At 32.9% G+C, this 19049-nt stretch overlaps 1 protein-coding gene across 1 annotated transcript in view; it reads right to left on the minus strand.

Annotated features, from left to right (window-relative positions):
* The window catches only part of SNTG1 (syntrophin gamma 1), a 913181-nt gene that overhangs the window by 17469 nt on the left and 876663 nt on the right, over positions 1-19049 (minus strand). The window contains 1 exon segment of the mRNA XM_047727784.1: positions 13411-13521. Within this exon segment, the coding sequence (XP_047583740.1) occupies positions 13411-13521 (111 nt within the window).

Here is a 19049-nt window from a genome sequence, read left to right on the forward strand (position 1 = left end):
TACTTATGAATTTATATTCCATAATAAAGGATTTTGATATAATGACTACATTACTATTTATATGTGTTGTTACAGTTTTACAATAATAAGTAATAAATCTGACAGAAAAAGTCAATGCTTTATTACTTTCAGTCTAAGTATAAAGAGATGTCCAGTCTAAAATGTATCACAGTGTCTGCTTATACACCCTACCACTCATCACTGTGCAAAATCAGGAAGATTCAGAGAAACAGAAATGTTAATTATGAAATATCTATGGCTCTGGTCTTGTGAAAAATCAATAGAATTGGATTTTTGTTAAAATCGCTCTATTATGAGCATTTCAAGTGCAATTTTCCATAAGCATGTTGCTTTCAATGCAAAATGTCAATATTTTTTCCAGTTTGCGTTCTTACTTTAGAAGACACAGAACCTAAATGTGAGTAACAAAGAATCAAGAAACAATATTTTTTCCCATTTTGTGAATTGTTTATGGCTTTTGAGGGTCTCTTGATGCAAAATTTTTAGTTTTAATTAAATAGAAAATATATATATGCACTCACGCACATTATGGATACACACACACACACACAGATTATTTTTTCTTCATTGCATTGTCTTGGCAGACTTTCCAAAATCAATTGACTATAAGAGAGAAGGTTGTTTTGGACTGTTGACTCTTATTGCACTATGTCTATCCTTATGCCAGAGTTGTCAATATACTGTCTTGTTTACCATAGCTCTGTAATAAGTTTTGAAATTGAGAAGTGTGTGCTGTTCAATTTCATTCTTTCTCAACTGCTTCGGTTGTTCTGGATACCTTGCATTGTCATAAAATTTTAAGATTAGGTTGTCAATTTCCATGATAAAAAAATGTTGGCTTTTTTGAAAGGGTTTTTGTTGAATCTGTTGTTCAATTTAGGAATAAATTGCTTTTTTCACAATATTGCCTTTCAATTAATGAGTATAGGACATCTTTCCTTCTATGCAAATCTTTTAAATTTCTTATAACAATATTACTTATTTCCAGTATACAAGTTTGCACTTCTTTTGATGGTATTTTCTTATTTCATTCATTTAAATGTTATTGTAAATAGAATTATTTTCTTAATTTCTTTTGGAAATTGTTCATAGCTTATATATACAAATATAATTGATATTTGTATGTTGATTTTGTATACTACAACATTGCTGAAATTATTTATTAGTGAAAATGGTATTCAGAGGATTCCTTATTATTCTCAATATGTAACATCAGCATGTGTGAATTGAGATAGTTTTATTTCTTTTTTATTGCTTGATTGTCCTGTCTAGACCATATGGTACAATGTTGAGTAGGAGTAGTAAGGCAGACTTCCTTGTCTTGTTCTGATCTTAGCAGAAAAACATTTATTCTTATTATTAAGTATGATGTTTACTGTGGGTTGCACACAGCTGTTCTTTATTAGATTGAATTTCCCTTCTCTTCTTACACTGAGTGTTTTTACTATGAAAGGGTGATGGGCTAATGAAATTTCTGTATTCTGTATTTACTGAGACAATACATGTATTTTAAATTCTATTAATGTGGTGTACCACATTGATTATTCTGGGGTTGATAAACCAATCATGAATTCTTGTAGTAAATCTCACTTGGTCATGGTTCATAATTATTTTAAAAGATTGAGGGATTTAATTTGTAAGTATTAATAATATTAATACTACTAAATAATACAATATTTTGCATAATAATATGGTTAGTATTTTTTTCATTGGTGAAATCATTTTGTATTAATGAAGTTCTCAAACTATTAATTCAATCTCTACTTTCAGTAGGTCTAATCAATTTACTATTTCTCCTAGAGTCATATTCGGGAGTATGTGTTTTTCTATAAATTTCATCCTTTCATCTAAGCTACTTAGTTGGGGTTGGCATAAAGTTGTTCCTTTATTTTCTTTTTATCTTTTCCAAATTTATTTCATCAGGAATTATGTCCTCTCTTTCATTCATGATTTTAGCAATCTGCATCTTCTCTTTGCTTGATGAGACTTCCCAAAGGGATTTCAATTTAGCTGAACTTTCAAAGAATCAACTTTTGAATTTATTCATATTATCTATTGTTTTTATCTTCTATTTTATACTTTTCTGCTCTAATCTTTATTGCTCCCTTTGTTCTGCTTCCTTTGATTTTAATTTAGTATTCTTTATCTAGTTTCCTTAACTGAAAATCTAGGATGCTGATTTGAATCTTTCTTAATATACATATTTATAGATATGAATTTACTTCGATCACTGATCTATCAGCATTTAATAAATTTTAATAGATTGCTTTTGTTTTCATTTATCTCAAAATATTTACTAATAATTCTTGTGCTTTAACCTTAGACTCACTGATAGTTTCAAAGTTTTCCTTTTCCCAGCACATACAGTCAATTCTCTTTATTTGTGGATTCTATATTTGCAAATTTAACTACTTGCTAACATTTATTTTTACTTCCAAATCACTACCCATGGTGTTCTCATGGTCATTTGTGGATATATGCAAAGCAATGAAAAATTTTAGTAACACAGCATGCACTTTCCTAGTAGAGGTCAAACAAGGTAACACTTGGACTCCTTGTTTCAGCTCAGACTGTGAAATGTACACAAGAAAATGTCTTTTTTGCAGTCTGTTTAGTGTCAAGATTTTCACATTTTTGTATCTGTGACTTTGCTCTTTAAAATAACCACAAAGATGGGGTACCTGGGTGGCTCAGTACTTAAGTGTCTTCCTTTGGCTCCTTATGATCCCAGGGATGGAGCCGCGAATCAGGCTACCTGCTTAGCGGGAAGCCTGCTCTCCCTCTCCCACTCCCCCTGCTTGTGTTACCTCCCTCCTGTCTCTCTCTCTGTCAAATAAATAAATAAATAACTTAAAAAATAAAATAAAATAATAAAATAAAATGACTGTAAAACATAGTGCTAAAATGCTGTTTGGTGCTCAAGTGCAAGATCTTTAGGGGCACCTATGTGGCTCAGATGGTTACGCCTCTGACTTTGGCTCAGGTCATGATCCCAGCCCCGCATTGGTCTCCTGCTCAGCAAGGAGCCTGCTTCTCCTTCTCCCTCTGCCCCTCATCCCCAGCTCGTGCTCTCTCTCTTGCTCACTCTGCTCTCTCTCTCTTTCAAATAAATAAATTTTAAAAATCTTTAAAAAAAAGAACACTATAATATGCTTACAGAGGAAATACAAGTGTTGGATAAGCTTTGTCTGGGCATGAGTTATAATTCTGGTGACTATGAGTTCAATGTTAAAGACTCAACAGTAATATTAAATAAGTTGCCTTTAAACAAAAACACACATAAAACAAAAGTTATATTTAATCAGTTGATGAAAATGCTGTGGCTAGAGGCTTGCAAGAACTCAACCCTGTATATCCCCTAGAAGCAATGTTTCAGTATTTGCTGAATTACTGTTCATGATGACTTTATAGAACTTAAATATCATGAATAACAAGAATCAACTGCATTTATGAAGTTCCCCAATTCTCTTTTGTTTATTCTAGTTTAATCTCATACTTGATGGAAAATATATTTTATATGATTTCAATACTTTTGATGTATTGAGGCTTTTGTATCTCATAGCATTGGGCCTATCCTGAAAAACATTCTATAAGTACTTGAGAAAAAATATGTATTCTGCTGTTTTTTGGTGGAATGTCCTATAGACGTCTGCCCAAGCAAGCTGTTTTCTTCTGTTTTTTTCAAGTCTTCTCTTTATTCATTTATTTTCTTCCTAGTTGTTCCATCCATAATTATAAATGAGACATTGAAGTCTAATTATTATTGTTTAGTTTTCTACATCTCCCTTCAATTCTGCTTTTGCTTCATGCATTTGAACTAATATTATTAGGTGCATGTATATCTACAATTCCTATGTTTTTCTGACAAATTCACTTTTTCATCACTATAAAATGTCCTTTTTTAATTAACAATTATTGTTTGAAGTCTATTTTATCTGATATTAGTATAGTCACTTTAGTTCTGTTTTATTATGTTTCTATGGTATATGTATATATGTGAGATATAGATAGACATCTATCTATATCTCCATTTTTTACCTTCAATCTGCTTCTAAATCTAAATTCTCTTATAAACAGCATTTAATTGAACAATGTTTTTAGTAATTTTCTTCAATCTCTACCTTTAACTGAGGTATTTAAGCTTTTTGCATCTAATGAAATCACTGTAAATGGAGGATTTTCATCTGCCATTTTACTCATTTTTTAATGTTTATTAGGTTTTGTTCCTCTATTCTTTGATTCCTGCTTTTTTTGTGTTAAATAGAAATTCTTTGATCATCAAATTGACTATGATAAGTCTAGATACAGTTCTTTTTTATTTTATTCTACTTGGAGTGTGTGTTTTGGTTTTTTTTTTTGTTTTGTTTTGTTTTGTTTTGTTTTGTTTTAATGTAGCTAATTGTTGACACACAATGTGACATTAGTTTCAGGTGTACCACATAGTGATTCAACAAGTCTGCATGTTATGCATGCTCATCACAAGTGTAGGTATCATCCATCACCATACAATGTTATCATAATATCATTGACTGTATCCCCTAGCCCAAACCTTTTATCCCCATGACTTATTCATTCCCTAACTGAAAGCTTGTATCTCTTACTCCCCTTCACATATTTTGTCCATTGAGTTATTGAATATGTAGATTATTTTTTATCCATTTTGAGTTTTCAACTATTATTTCTTCTAATACGTTTTCTGTCCCTTTCTATTTTTCTTCTTGGACTCTCATTATACATATACAGGTGTGTTTGATAGCATGACATGGGTTTTTGAGCTGCTGGTTGTTTTTCACTATTCTTTATTTTTCTGTCTCTCTGATTAGATAATATCTATTGTCCTATATTCAAGATTATTGATTCTTTCTTCTGCCAACTCAACTCTTTTTGTATCCCATTAGTTAATGTTTTATTTCAGTTAGTGAATATTCCAACTATAGATACTCTATTTTTTAATGTAATGTCTCTGTTGTTGCTTTCTGTTTGGTAAGACATCATTGTCATATTTTTAATTCTTTAGACCTTGTTTTCTTTAGTAATTTAAACATATTTATTATACCTGACTTAAAGTCTTTGTCTACTGAATCCAAAATCTGAACCCCATTTAAGACATAATCTGTTGGTTGGTATTTATCTTGCTTATGTATATACTTTTCTGCTTTTTACACATGTGTTAGTTTTTTGGTGGAAATTATATATTTAAGATAATATCTTTTAACAGCTTTAGGGTCAGATTCTTCTAATTTCCCAAGGTTTAATCCCAAGATTTCCCAAGGAAAATCTGCTGATTTTCTTATTGCTGTTTGTTTGTTTGACACTTTCTTGCATTAATTCTATAGAATTTGTATTCCCTATAGTGTGCTCATACTAAGTTCTCTGTTAGTTTGTGTTAGGGTTTTTGTTTTGTTTTATATTTTATTGTTTTTGTTTTACATTTCTAAGTCTAGCTGCCCATTGGTCATATCTGGGTCAGCCAACAATCAGTCAGACAATTTCATTTTATGCGTTGCCTTTAAGTCTGTTATTCTTTGTCAAGGAAATCTGCATATAAAGGCACATTTCAGGACACTTACAAGACAAAGTTAACTCTAATCTTCTGCCTATATGTGGTCCCTAGTTCAGTCAAAGTAAGTGATTGGTGTCTTTTCCTTTCCCAGGTCTTTCCTGGGCATGCACATATCAACATAAATCTCCAAGAATACATCAGAGTTTCCCTAAACTCACAATCATTGTCTATTATTCTATGACTTTCTTTTCAATTCCAGACCAGAATTTTGTTTGTTCCAGTTGAAATCTCAGGCTTAGATAGTCAAAATGTTACCAGCAGTTTGCTATTGCTATGTCCTAGGGTAGATCCCCTCTTTTCTTTTCTCCCCTCCCCTTGCTGAGTTAAGCTCTGAGTCACATAACCACCACACTAAGAATAGAGACTTCTCAGGAAGCTGCAAATTAAACCAAATTACTGACTTTGCTCTAGATGAGGTCAGACCTCTCAAATTTCTGCAATGCCACTAGCTTTTGGCTATAAAGCCACTGTGTTACCGAGTGAGGCCAAGCAGTTTCTCTTGCAGAGACAATTTTCCGTTCATTCTGTGATTTTGGTTATTTTCCATTTTCGTCAATTTGGCTAATTTCTAGAAAACTTGAAAACGGATACTTGATTTCAGTAGCTTTGCAGGCTTTTCCACTGTTTTTGAGGGAGGGCAAGTTTACTGAGGCCCTCTAGCCACTATTCCACAAGTCACCCCTCCTCTAGATGATTTGAATTTCTGTTTTATTGTTGGATTTTGAAAGTTTGGGGGTGTGATTTATTCATTTATTTATTTATTTACTAATCAGAACTCAGTTTTTCCTTTCACTCTGAAAGTGGAAGTACACATCAATTTTGTTTTTTTTTTAATGCAAATTTTCTATTTTTCTCTCCTTCATTTACCCTTTCTATTCATCTTGAATGCTATTCGTTCCAACAGTGGATTCACAGAATCGTCTTTCGTCTTATATTTTCCATATTTTATACTGCTGCATTTTTAGAGAATCCCTCAGCTATATTTTCCAGCTTTTGCTGTTTCTATTCTTTTACATAGTTTTTATTTCAAATGTGATCTTCATGTTTCATAAAATCACTAATTACTCTATTTCATAAGAGCTAGTTTTTAAAAATTAGCTGCAAGTCTTTCTATGCACTCTGAGAAGGTTACTATATATATTCCATTTTAGGGAGTTGTCTTGGGTAATTGCTGAGGATGAGACAGTGTGGCTGAGGATAAGCTGGAAGTCTGTCTTATGGAGTAGGGTCTTCCATCATTTCTAGAGATCTTTGGGGCACTTAGAGCTTTATCCACACTCACAGCTTCAGCATGAGATAAACCCCTTATTGTCTCTACTGCAACAAAAACTCATGGGAAAGGAGGGATTGACTAGCCTATAAACTCAAAGAGAGTTTCCAAATAATTATCCTGACAATTGAACCACTGCTCATTCTCACTCCCCACTCATTCATATGGAGAACTGCCTGAGTGAGAATCATTGAATTGATTCATTTTTTTTAAAGATGTTATTTATTGGGGCGCCTGGGGGCTCAGTGGGTTAAGCCGCTGCCTTCGGCTCAGGTCATGATCTTCGGGTCCTAAGATCGAGTCCCGCATCAGGTTCTCTGCTCAGCAGGGAGCCTGCTTCCCTTTCTCTCTCTCTGCCTGCCTCTCTGCCTACTTGGGATCTCTACCTGTCAAATAAATAAAAAAATAAAATCTTAAAAAAAAAAAGATGTTATTTATTTATTTGACAGAGAGAGAGAGAGAGAGCACGCGAGTGCACAAGTAGGCAGATCCACAGGCAGAGGGAGAGGGAGAAAGAGACTTCCCCACTGAGCAGGGAGCCCAATGCCGGACTCAATACCAGGACCCCGCCACCATGACCTGAGCCAAAGGCAACTGACTGAGCCACCCATTTCACGTCAAGTCAATTGAATCTTTTTAATGGTCTTTTATCTTTTGGGGATTATGGGCTTTTCTGTGCATCTTTTTACTTTTATGCTGATGACAAAAACTCTTTTTCTTCTTTTTCTTTACCTATAACTTTCTGCAAATTCTAGGATATTTTTGAACACGTAACAGAAGTATGTTGGTATTCTCAAGTCTTCTGAGAAGAGCACATGTGCTCTTATCCTCATAAAAAACATGGACTATAATACTCTCCATCTTATGCTGGAGGATGCGTAGTCTGAGCTTAGATAACTCATCCTACATAACAGGCATCATATTTATATACAGAAGCCAGAGTTCTTTAACTACTTTTCTTGAAATTTTATTTATTTATTTGAGATAACAGACGGAATTTGAAATGATGGCACCCAGAGGGAGAGTGAGAGGAAGAAGTAGGATCCCTGCTCAGAGCCCGATGCAGGGCTGGCTGATCCCAGGACTCTGGGATCATGACCTGAGCCAAAAGCAGACGCTTAACCAATTGAGCCTCCCAGGTCTCCAGAGCTCTTTAACTATTAAGCTCATATTCTTACTATTACAGGGTAATGACTTGTATAAAAATTAGATAAACAATAAATGGCACATAAAGATAAATTGCATTATAAGATTTAACAAATTTCAATAACTGGTATTTGTTTAGTTTTGCTTTATCTAGTTAAGGCTAGGACAAGTGAAGTAATAAATTATTTTCTTCACATCATTATTTACCAATGTGTCCTTTATGTTTAACCTAAAAATAAACTTTTTAAAGAACCTTAATGATTATAGAAGAAAATATTCCCAAGTTGTTGTCCAAAATCAAAAAAGTTTTACAATGTACTTATGGAAGTACATGGAGACTTCACGACACATAGTTTCAAAATATTTATCAAAATACTGTGAGTAGAAATTGTCACTTTGATCTCTTTTATGTTAATCTAAGTCATAAGAAAGCTGATCTTTCTAGGTAAGATAAAATTTTCTTCAAGTAATGTGGAATTTTATGTCATTGATTATTTTTGAAACTGTTTCTCATTTCTTCTGTCAAAAATTGTATATGTACAACTTACTTTTGTAAATGAAATTTTTAAAAAATCCATGGACTAAAATATAATGCTTTTTTAAAAGATTTTTTTGTTTATTTGACACAGTAAGAGAGGAAACACAAACAGGGGGAGTGGGAGAAGGAGAAGCAGGCTTCCCACAGAGCAGGGAGTCCAATGTGGGGCTCAATGTGGGGCTCAACCCCAGGACCCTGGGATCATGACTCAAGCCAAAGGCAGCTGCTTAACAACTGAGTCAGTCAGGCACCCCTAAAATATAATGCTTTAACTTGCTGGGTATTTTTGTTGTTTACTAAAATTATTTTCTGGTAGAGTTTTATTTATTCATTTATTTATTTTTGTTATTTAGATTATGCAATTTAAAATATACAGTTGTTAACTATCAAAGACAACTATAAGTTGAGGAATTGTCCAATAAAACAATGGGTGAGGAATTTGAAATTAGAGGGACAAAGACAATATTCCACAAATACATTTTGAAAACTGCTTAATATAATGCTGATGTCTGTGATTTACTTCAAAATGTGTCAAAATATGATGGATTAATGGACAGATAAAGGGATGAGTACACAGATATATGATAAAGAAGTACAGTGAAATGCTAATCATAGCATTTAGTGTGTAGAGGCCCTTTACTATAAATTACTTAAAGTATGCTGTATGCTTGAAATTTTTCATAATAAAATGTTGAGAAAAGTGCTTACCATCCTCAATTGTAAAATAATGATCTAGTGTAATTTAAGAAATTATTATTTCTTGCTCCCAGCAAGCATCAGGGCAGGCTTTAGGGATATGATGTTACAAGATATATTCTTTGTGTTTAAAAGTTCTTGATCCAGTGGAGGAAGCATGCTAGTGAACAATTTCCATCCAGGATGGTTACCAATGTTATGATATACATAAATTTAGAAGAGTTATACAATATACAGAGATGTTTCTGTCCCTGTTTCGGAGACAGGGACTCAGGGCAAATTTTCTACACTGAAATTTTAAAAATTAATAAAATTAATAAGATACAGAAAATACCCCAGGCATTTAATAAATGATGCAAGCTTGGGTTATGGTTATAAACTTGAATTTTTTAAATGTGGGAAGGACACTGAGCTTATATACGTTAATCACCTTTACTAACTTCTCTCCTAATAATAAAAGCTGTTATTTTTGGATATTTCCTTAGTCATTATGCTAGATCCTTAAATGATAAAATCATTCATCAGTGTTTTTGTTTTTGTTTTTGTTTTGTTTTTGTTTTTCGTTTTTACTGTCTTCTATGTGCCAGGCCCTGGGGATATTTATTTCTATACTTTCCTTGAAGAGTAGCAATTTGTAATTTGGTGATAGATTGCTCTAGGTAGTACAGATAAAGAAAATGGTAAAAAGGAGATTTTTAACTCAAGGCTACTTGATTCTAATTTTCTTTCCACTGTATCATGTTGCCTATTCCCTTAATTTAAAAAAATATATTCTAACAGAGGAAATGTTGAATCCTCAAATGATATCAATTTCAATCATAAGCCATCCTTATGATACATAAGTCCAATAAGTCCAATAATGTGACACATGCCAGCATTCTCCTTGATGTTCTCCTGTGATGGTACTTTTTATTATTATTCACAAGTTACAATTATAAATAACAATTGTAGTTTTAATTCTTTTTTTTTTAAAGATTTTATTATTTATTTGACAGAGAGAGAGATCACAAGTAGGCAGAGAAGCAGGCAGAGAGAGAGAGGGGGAAGCAGACTCCCCACCAAGTGGAGAGCCGGATGTGGGGCTCGATCCCAGAACCCTGGGATCATGACCTGAGCCGAAGGCAGAGGATTTAACCCACTGAGCCACCCAGGTGCCCCTAGTTTTAAATCTTAAACAATTTTTATGTCAGCAGAGGTGATACATACCAGTAAGACCAAACAATCCTATAGAGCCGATTAGTTGGTTTCATCTGTGTTAGTCTCCATATTTAACTTGGTATTTTCAATGTTACCCTTAGAGGTATTATTATCCTTCTTTCTATAGAAGGAGGTGGTGTCTTTAAAGAAGTTATAGTTATATAATTTATATATTTTATATGTGTGTATATGTGTATATATATATACACACACACACATTATGGTTATATATATATTATATATATGATATATATACACACACACACACACACGTTATGGTTATATAATTCACCAATGGTCATATTTTGTTATTTTTGTCTGTCTTTCTCCTATCCAAAATTTATAATCTAAAAGTTTAAGAAAGCCATTCAATGAATTTTCTGAAACTAGCTATTAATGAATGAATTTATTAAATATTGCCTAAAACACTATAAGAAGAATGAGTAATATTTAGAAGCTGTGGGGTAATAAAGTTAAGTAAGTATAATTAGCTGTATAAACAACATATGCTACATAGAACTAAAGTACAAACATTATAGTTAGTCATTGCTTTGAGTTTCTCTTTTTGTTTCAACTGATTTTGTTGTCAACTATGATTTATTAGCACTTAAAAAAATGAGAAGAGAAGTGATATATCAAATGTTATACTGCTATCAATAGCTAGTGGTTGAGTTTCCATATTAGCCAGAATATGGAACTGAAAATATTAACATCGTTCACCATTATTAGAATATGGTGATGCATTTTTTATATTAATTTATTTTTATTTTTTATAAACATATAATATATTTTTATCCCCAGGGGTACAGGTCTGTGAGTCGCCAGGTTTACACACTTCACAGCACTCACCATAGCACATACCCTCCCCAATGTCCATAACCCCACCCCGCTTCTCCCAACCCCCCTCCCCCCAGCAACCCTCAGTTTGTTTTGGGAGATTAAGAGTCACTTATGGTTTGTCTCCCTCCCAATCCCATCTTGTTTCATTTACTCTTCTCCTACCCCCTTAACCCCCCATGTTGCATCTCCACTTCCTCAAATCAGAGAGATCATATGATAGTTGTCTTTCTCCGATTGACTTATTTCGCTAAGCATGATACCCTCTAGTTCCATCCACGTCGTCGCAAATGGCAAGATTTCATTTCTTCTGATGGCTGCATAGTATTCCATTGTGTATATATACCACCTCTTCTTTATCCATTCGTCTGTTGATGGACATCTAGGTTCTTTCCATAGTTTGGCTATTGTAGACATTGCTGCTATAAACATTCGGGTGCACGTGCTCCTTCGGATCACTACATTTGTATCTTTAGGGTAAATACCCAGTAGTGCAATTGCTGGGTCAGAGGGTAGTTCTATTTTCAACATTTTGAGGAACCTCCATGCTGTTTTCCAGAGTGGTTGCACCAGCTTGCATTCCCACCAACAGTGTAGGAGGGTTCCCCTTTCTCCGCATCCTCGCCAGCATCTGTCATTTCCTGACTTGTTAATTTTAGCCATTCTGACTGGTGTGAGGTGATATTTCATTGTGGTTTTGATTTGTATTTCCAGTAATGCATTTCTTGATGGTAATACTAAGAATTGATTTAAAGAGCAGTGTGAGTGTCTGGCACAAAGGAAATGATCAACCAATCCTAGTCAGAGGGGAAAAGAGGAGGAGCTGTAGCAAGGGATGGGAAGAAGGCAGCTCCATAGATACATCTATATTTAGGGAAGAGGCAATGATGGAAACAGAATTGAAAATTATGCAGCAATTTTAAATAAAAGGAGTGGGTAAAGTTTTGATGGTATTTGCCTAATCTGACAGGAGACAAATATAAAGCAAGACCATGTGTAACACCAATGCTTTAGAGAAATGTAGCAGGAAAAGAGCCAACAGAAAGGGGCTGTATCCACAGTTTCTGCTTTAAATAACCTACAGACTAGGCAGAGTAGTTAGGCGACTCCAAAGATAAATATAAGACAGAGATAGAGTATCCACAGAGAAATTCAAACAAAAAGCCACGGAGAAAAGTTAAGGGACAAGAATGAGCAGATACATAAGGTAAGAAAGAAGTTATTGTTAAAATAAGAATGAGAGGACCTGATGTGAGTATAGAGCAGTGTTAGAGGAGATGTGCACTAAGATGTCAGAGAGGGTCATTCTTTGGAAGGTTTTGACTGTCAGACTGACCTCCTCACCTGAATTTAATAGGTGCAAGAATGTAACAAAATTATGTTAATTTTAATCTATAGTTGAAAAATTATATATGGGTTTTCATTTCCATAGCATTAGTTTTTCACTTTAGTGTTTGTTATTTATCCTTTCCTCCACATTGGAATAATATATTTATAACTTGTTCTACCCCAAACATTATTATTGTGAATTTTCTTGTAGAGTAATTGAAATAATTTAAATTCTGAATATATACAAATATATGTATTAATAAAAATAAATGTAGTGAATCTTTCCGATGCGTTTAAAACAACATAGCTAATATATTTCAAAATACTGAAAATTTGCATCACAAACCAAGAAATCATTCACTTATTCATTTTATTAACACATAATAACATGAGGAAAATGTGAATTAATTTTAAAACTACTTTTCTTTGGGTATTTGTATTCATATTCAAAGAGGGAATCGATAATAGATAATCAGAATTTTTTATTTAAATTATTATTTAAAATGTGAAACTACAAAGAAAGTGACTATTTTGATTCCTAGAATGTTACTTTAGTGTGGCACAAATGTAGTTTATAAGAAATTAAGAAAATGCAGTTAGCTCTAACTTATTTTGAGTTATGCCTTTCAGTGAAATTTTGCCACTAAAATCTCAAAGTGATTTTATTCTTTTGGCCATGAGGGATGTCCCAAAATAAATAGATAATGTGGGTTTTTGCTCTTTTGGTTCTCCTAAATATTCTCCCCGGCATCTTAATGGCATTAATACAGTCAGTTTATATGATGATGGTTTATATGATGAATTTGTATTTACCTTTGCTTCAATCTGCTTAGTATCTGGATTCTGAAACAAAAATTTGATTTTGCTCTTGCCATCATCTGAAGAACCTTTAAGCTGAGAAAATTTATATCTCCAAAGTATAGCCTAAAGGGGGAAAAAAAGAGAAACATATACAAGTCAGCACAATTAATATCTACATTCAAACAAAGAAATAGTCCTCTTTTAAGTGGTAAAAGTTAATCATATTAAATTAGTACTGTATCTATCATAGGATTAAAAAGTAAATTAAAATATATTTATCAAAGGCCATAACTTACTATTCAACATATCTTTTAGTTTCCAGAAATAACTTTAGTGCCCATGAAATAATTATTTCAAAAAATATGTGCAAATAAATCAATTTGAGTATCCTGCTTTATATTATCATGAAATAAAACAAGCTAAATTAAAAGATATGTCTATGCTACTGAAAGAGCAATAATATTTGTTATTTGTTTCTTTTTTCTATTAATAGAAGTGGTAAGGTTATTTTTGAATTGATAATTCTATAGATATTCTGTAGTACTTTCTCTTAAAGCTTAAACTAATAATCTGTAGTTTTGTCAAGATAAAAGATCAGCCTTAGCAAATAATTACAACAAAAATTTATATGGTACCCTCACTAGACTACTAAAATAAGCATTTTAGAGAACTAACCCATCAATCTATAATATTCCAGTCAATAGAATTATTTGACTGAAAGCCATCTTCCAATATCACAGAGACAAGTTTAGATAGTATGAAATCTATGTAAGAACCAAACGTTAGTTACAATATGACCATGAACTTATTGTTTGAATATATAGTGACATGGAATCCCAAAGACAAGCCCAAAGATTTTTTGCAAGTGAGAAGTGTGCATTTTTTTTTGTTGGAGAGAAAAAAATAGGACCTGGTATAGAGAATTCTTATCACACAATTTATTCTATTTTAATATCACATAACATGGTACATTGTCACAATTAATGAAACAATATTGGCACATTTTTATTAACCAGAGTTCATCATTTATGCAGTTTTTCTTAGTTTCAACTTAATGACTTTTATCTAAGACTCTACCTAGGATACCACATTACATTTATTCATTTTGTTTTCAGCTCTACTTGTCTGTGACAGTTTCTCAGATCCTTGTCAGACAGTCCTTAACAATTTGAGGAGTACTGGTTCTGGCTCAAGATTTTGTAGAATGCCCTCTACTGGAATATATCTGATATATTTCTTATAACTAGGTGGGCTAAAGATTTTTAGAAATGAGATAAGACCCTGTCATTTTTGACAATAATCTCAGTGTGTATTTCTGAGAGGTTTCCACTTAAAATATGTTATTATAGTGGAGTGTGTTATATATGTTTATTAAATTTCATCAGGTGGCCTTAACATGATTCAATAATTCATTGAAATATAAAGCTATTTTGGAAAAATGACTTTATATATGAATTATATTTCTCATTATTCTATTATTTATTAAATTATTTAATAATATTTCTGCATGTTTTCAGCCTTTTAAAATTTGTTACTACTTGTTTTACATTCTTATATATGGTCTATTCTGGAGCGTGTTCCATGTGCACTTGAAAAAAATGTATATTCTGTTCCAGTTGAATGGAGTATTCTGTGTATGTCTGTTAGATATAGTTAGTTACACTTTTGTTCAGGTTCTGTACTTCTTTATTGGTCTTCTGTCTGGTTGTTCATTCCATTATTGAAGGTGGAGTATCAAAACTTCCAACTATTATTATAGAGTTGTCTATGTCTCCCTGCATGTCCAGAGTTTAGCAAAGCCGCTGTTTTGCTGCCTCAGCATCCATTCAGTTTGACCAAGTGGCCTGTAGGACCTTAAACCCACATTAGCCCCCTTGTGCAAGTGCATGCCCTAGATAGGAGTCACAGAGTCACAAACATGTAAGTTCCTGATATGACTCCGCAACAGCCCTTCTGATCAATAGAATCCCTTGTCTCCCAGGGTCTGTATGCTTTGTGTACAACTTAGATAAGCCCCCCATGCAGCTTACTAAAACACTGCTCTTTGGGCATGAATTGACCAGTCCAGCTTAGTTCAGGAACCCCAAGCATTCTACCCATAGACCCTTAAAAAGGCATGCACCCCAGGTCCTGTCTCACTGTCTGTACTGCTCACTGCTTTAACTACCCACGTGGCTCCTCAAGGCATGCCATGCCCTTCCTCCAGGACCTGCTAGTAATAAACTCCTATATTTCAGTTTTTTCTTGTGGTCTGTTGCAGAACTGTGGCTCACCATCTGGCACCCTGTGCTTTACTTAACAAATGTTAATTTAACAAAGTCATAATACTCTAATTCTCTCAATGTTTAAAATATTTTGGGGCCCTGATGTTTGCTGCCTATGTTTATAATTGTTAAATTTTCTTCTTGAATTAATCCTTTTATCAATATATAATACTCTTCTTTGTCTCCTATAACAATAACATAAAATCTTTTTTTAAAGACTTATTTGTTTGAGAGAGACAGAGACAAAGAGACAGAGTGAGTAGGAGGAGATGCAGAGGGAGAGAAGCAGACCTCCATCTCAGGACCCTAACTAAGATCATGACCCCGAGATCATGACCTGAGCCAAAATCAAGAGTCAGACTCTTAACTGACTGAGCCACCCAGGTGCCCTGACAAAATCTATTCTTAAACTGATTTAGCCACTGGCTCTCTTCTAGTTACTATTTGTATGGATTACTTTCTTACATTGTTTTTATTTTAACCCACTTGAGTCTTTAGAGGTAAAGTTAGCCTCTTGCAGACAGCATGTTGTTGCATCATGTTTTTTAAATCTATTCTGTAATGAAGAGAAAATGACAGTTACTGCTGAATGATAACAGAGTTTCTACCTGGGGTGATGACAAGTTTCAGAAACAGTGTGAATCAATTAATACCACCAAATCGTACACTTAAAAATGGCTAAAATGGGAAATTTTATATTATTTTAACACAATAGAAATAAAACTTAAAAAAAATCATTCTGGAAACAATGTATCTCCAAAATCTACTCAAGGCAAATGCTAATTAAAAAGTTCACACTTTAAAAGGTATAATGAGGGGCGCCTGGGTGGCTCAGTGGGTTAGGGTCTCTGCCTTCCGCTCGGGTCGTGGTCCCAGGGTCCTGGGATCCAGCCCCGCATCGGACTCTCTGCTTGGCGGGGAGCCTGCTTCCTCCTCTCTCTCTCTGCCTCTGCCTACTTGTGATCTCTATCTGTCGGGTAAATAGATAAAATCTTTTAAAAAAAAAAAAAGGTATAATGAAATTGCAAAATCACAAATTCCTTAAAAATAAGGATGAGAAACTTATAAGGACACATAATGCATTTATACAGAATCTTGCTGTCTTTATCAACTTATTCACCAAACATTTTTAATGACTACTATATAGTAATCACCTTGATAGATTTAGATAAAAAAGACATCGTCACCATCCCAAAGACATTAATTTCTGAACAAGTAAATGCTTTTGTCTTAATTTTTACTATGAGAGTATACAACTTATAAAGAAGCAATATGCAATATTATAAGTTGCTTAAATGTTTCTTTAGTTCTACTACTGTACAGAATCCTCTAACGATAAAATCATGTGGACAATTAACTTTCTGGAAAAAAAAATAAGTTAAACATTTAACTCACAACTTCCTCTAAATAAAATTCCTTATGTTTTAAAAAGTGAAATAATTTAAAATGAGCCAAACTGTAGGAAAACTACATAATGTAAGTGAATATTGAATAACTTTGAAAAGAGGGAGTTCTAGATACAAGAGTAACAAAAAATTATATACTCATATGTACAAGTAATGTATATTTACCAAAATGAAATGCAATAAACTTAGTGGGATATAGGATATATGGTATAGTGTAAAGAAAATTCTAAACATATAATAAAAAGGCCCATAATAATATGGAGAAGCCATTAAAATGGCAAAACAATACTTATTTTTAATAAATATAAGAGCATGTTCAATTTCACTAGAGTGTAATAATATTAAAATGACTTAACTTTGCCAAACATTTAGTAAAGAGCACTGAAAATTTAGTAACTAAAGCTAGCAAGGTTATGTTGTAACAAATATTTGCATAAAATTGCTAGCAACAATGTGAATTCTTTAGGATAATAATTTTAATATATTTTAAGCCTTAAAATATTCATATTATTTGATCCAGAAATCCCATTTCTAAAAATTAACTAAGGAATAGGATATATGAAAAACAAAAGAAAATGTTAAATATATTATTAGTAAATATCGAAAATGGAAATTGTGAACATTTTGCTTAAAATACTGTTCACCAGAATTAAATATTTACATAGAAAAATACAAACATTATAATGGTGAGGAAGAACACGAAGACATGAAATTAGATGAGATTAACCATGTTAAAACTAAGGAGCTTGTAAAAGGCTGGAGGGAAAATGTCTGCTAAATATAGCAACTTATGTAGCTCAGGTACTGACATTAACTTATATATGGTTTTGCATAAGAAATTTATTTTTATCTTGCTAAGCTAAAAAATTAAGGCTTTTATATTCTCAAATTATAATTAAAATTTAAAAATATTTCATATGTAATTATTACAGTGTAAAACAGAAATTTACTATTTCAACTAAATGGGTTTTCAAGGGGTAAAACAGACTTTAAAAGCTCATTATTTTTAATAAAGAACGACAACAAACTTACTCTGGCTAAAGAAGGCATATTATAGACAGACATATGAAGGAGGTTTGGAAACTTTTGGGAATATGCAAAATGACTACTTGGCTATAATTGGGAAATTCCAAAGAAAAATAACATAGTTGATGAGTCTAATAATGATTGACTGAAAGATTTGTCAGTTAAGAGATAATGACACAAAATTAATATCATAATAACTTTGGTGACAGAGGACAGCGAGATTTATCATGGTAATCACTCACTAATGTATATGAATGTTGAATCACTATGTTGTACACCTAAAAGTAATATAATATTGTATGCCAACTCCACCTCAACAACAACAAAAAAGATAAATCAGTAGCAAAACAAAGCATGTAGTTAACACACTTATCTTGGTACCTGGAAAATAGTATTCAATAAATGTTTGCAAGTATTAAAACAAACAAAAGTTAACACAATATACTAGGAAGAGTTAGAACAGGCTAGATAAGCTATGTGAATGGGTAATTCTCACAGAAATTCATTAAGGCCAATTTGGAGGATTCTGAATCTGAACATGTTACCAGTAAAAGTTTCACAGGTCTAAAAAAGAACTTAGTTTAAGAACTCTTCAGCAATCCTATTTCTTATGACAATATTTTGTTTTTAAGACTCTGATAAACATGACAACTATGTAAAAATATTAATGATGAAAAAGATGAGTAGAAACCACTATATTTTATAACATGCGATTTATATATTGTTATGATGAATACAATGGTAGGTTCCTAGTAGCCAGCTCTGAAGTAGACTGAGATGGGATGGTGTTGGTGAGATGTGTATGGAGAGTGGGATTGTCTGTGGTTATTTAACAGATTTTGATGTTCTTAGGAATAAGGTGCTAGTGAAGAGTGACAGAAGCAGGTGTTCTTTGCCTCAAGAGCTTTCCAATCAGGATAGAAAGTAAGCCAAGATGCAGTAATAAGTTCTCTAT

Source organism: Lutra lutra, chromosome 4, assembly GCF_902655055.1.
Source record: "Lutra lutra chromosome 4, mLutLut1.2, whole genome shotgun sequence".
Lineage (NCBI taxonomy): Eukaryota > Metazoa > Chordata > Mammalia > Carnivora > Mustelidae > Lutra > Lutra lutra.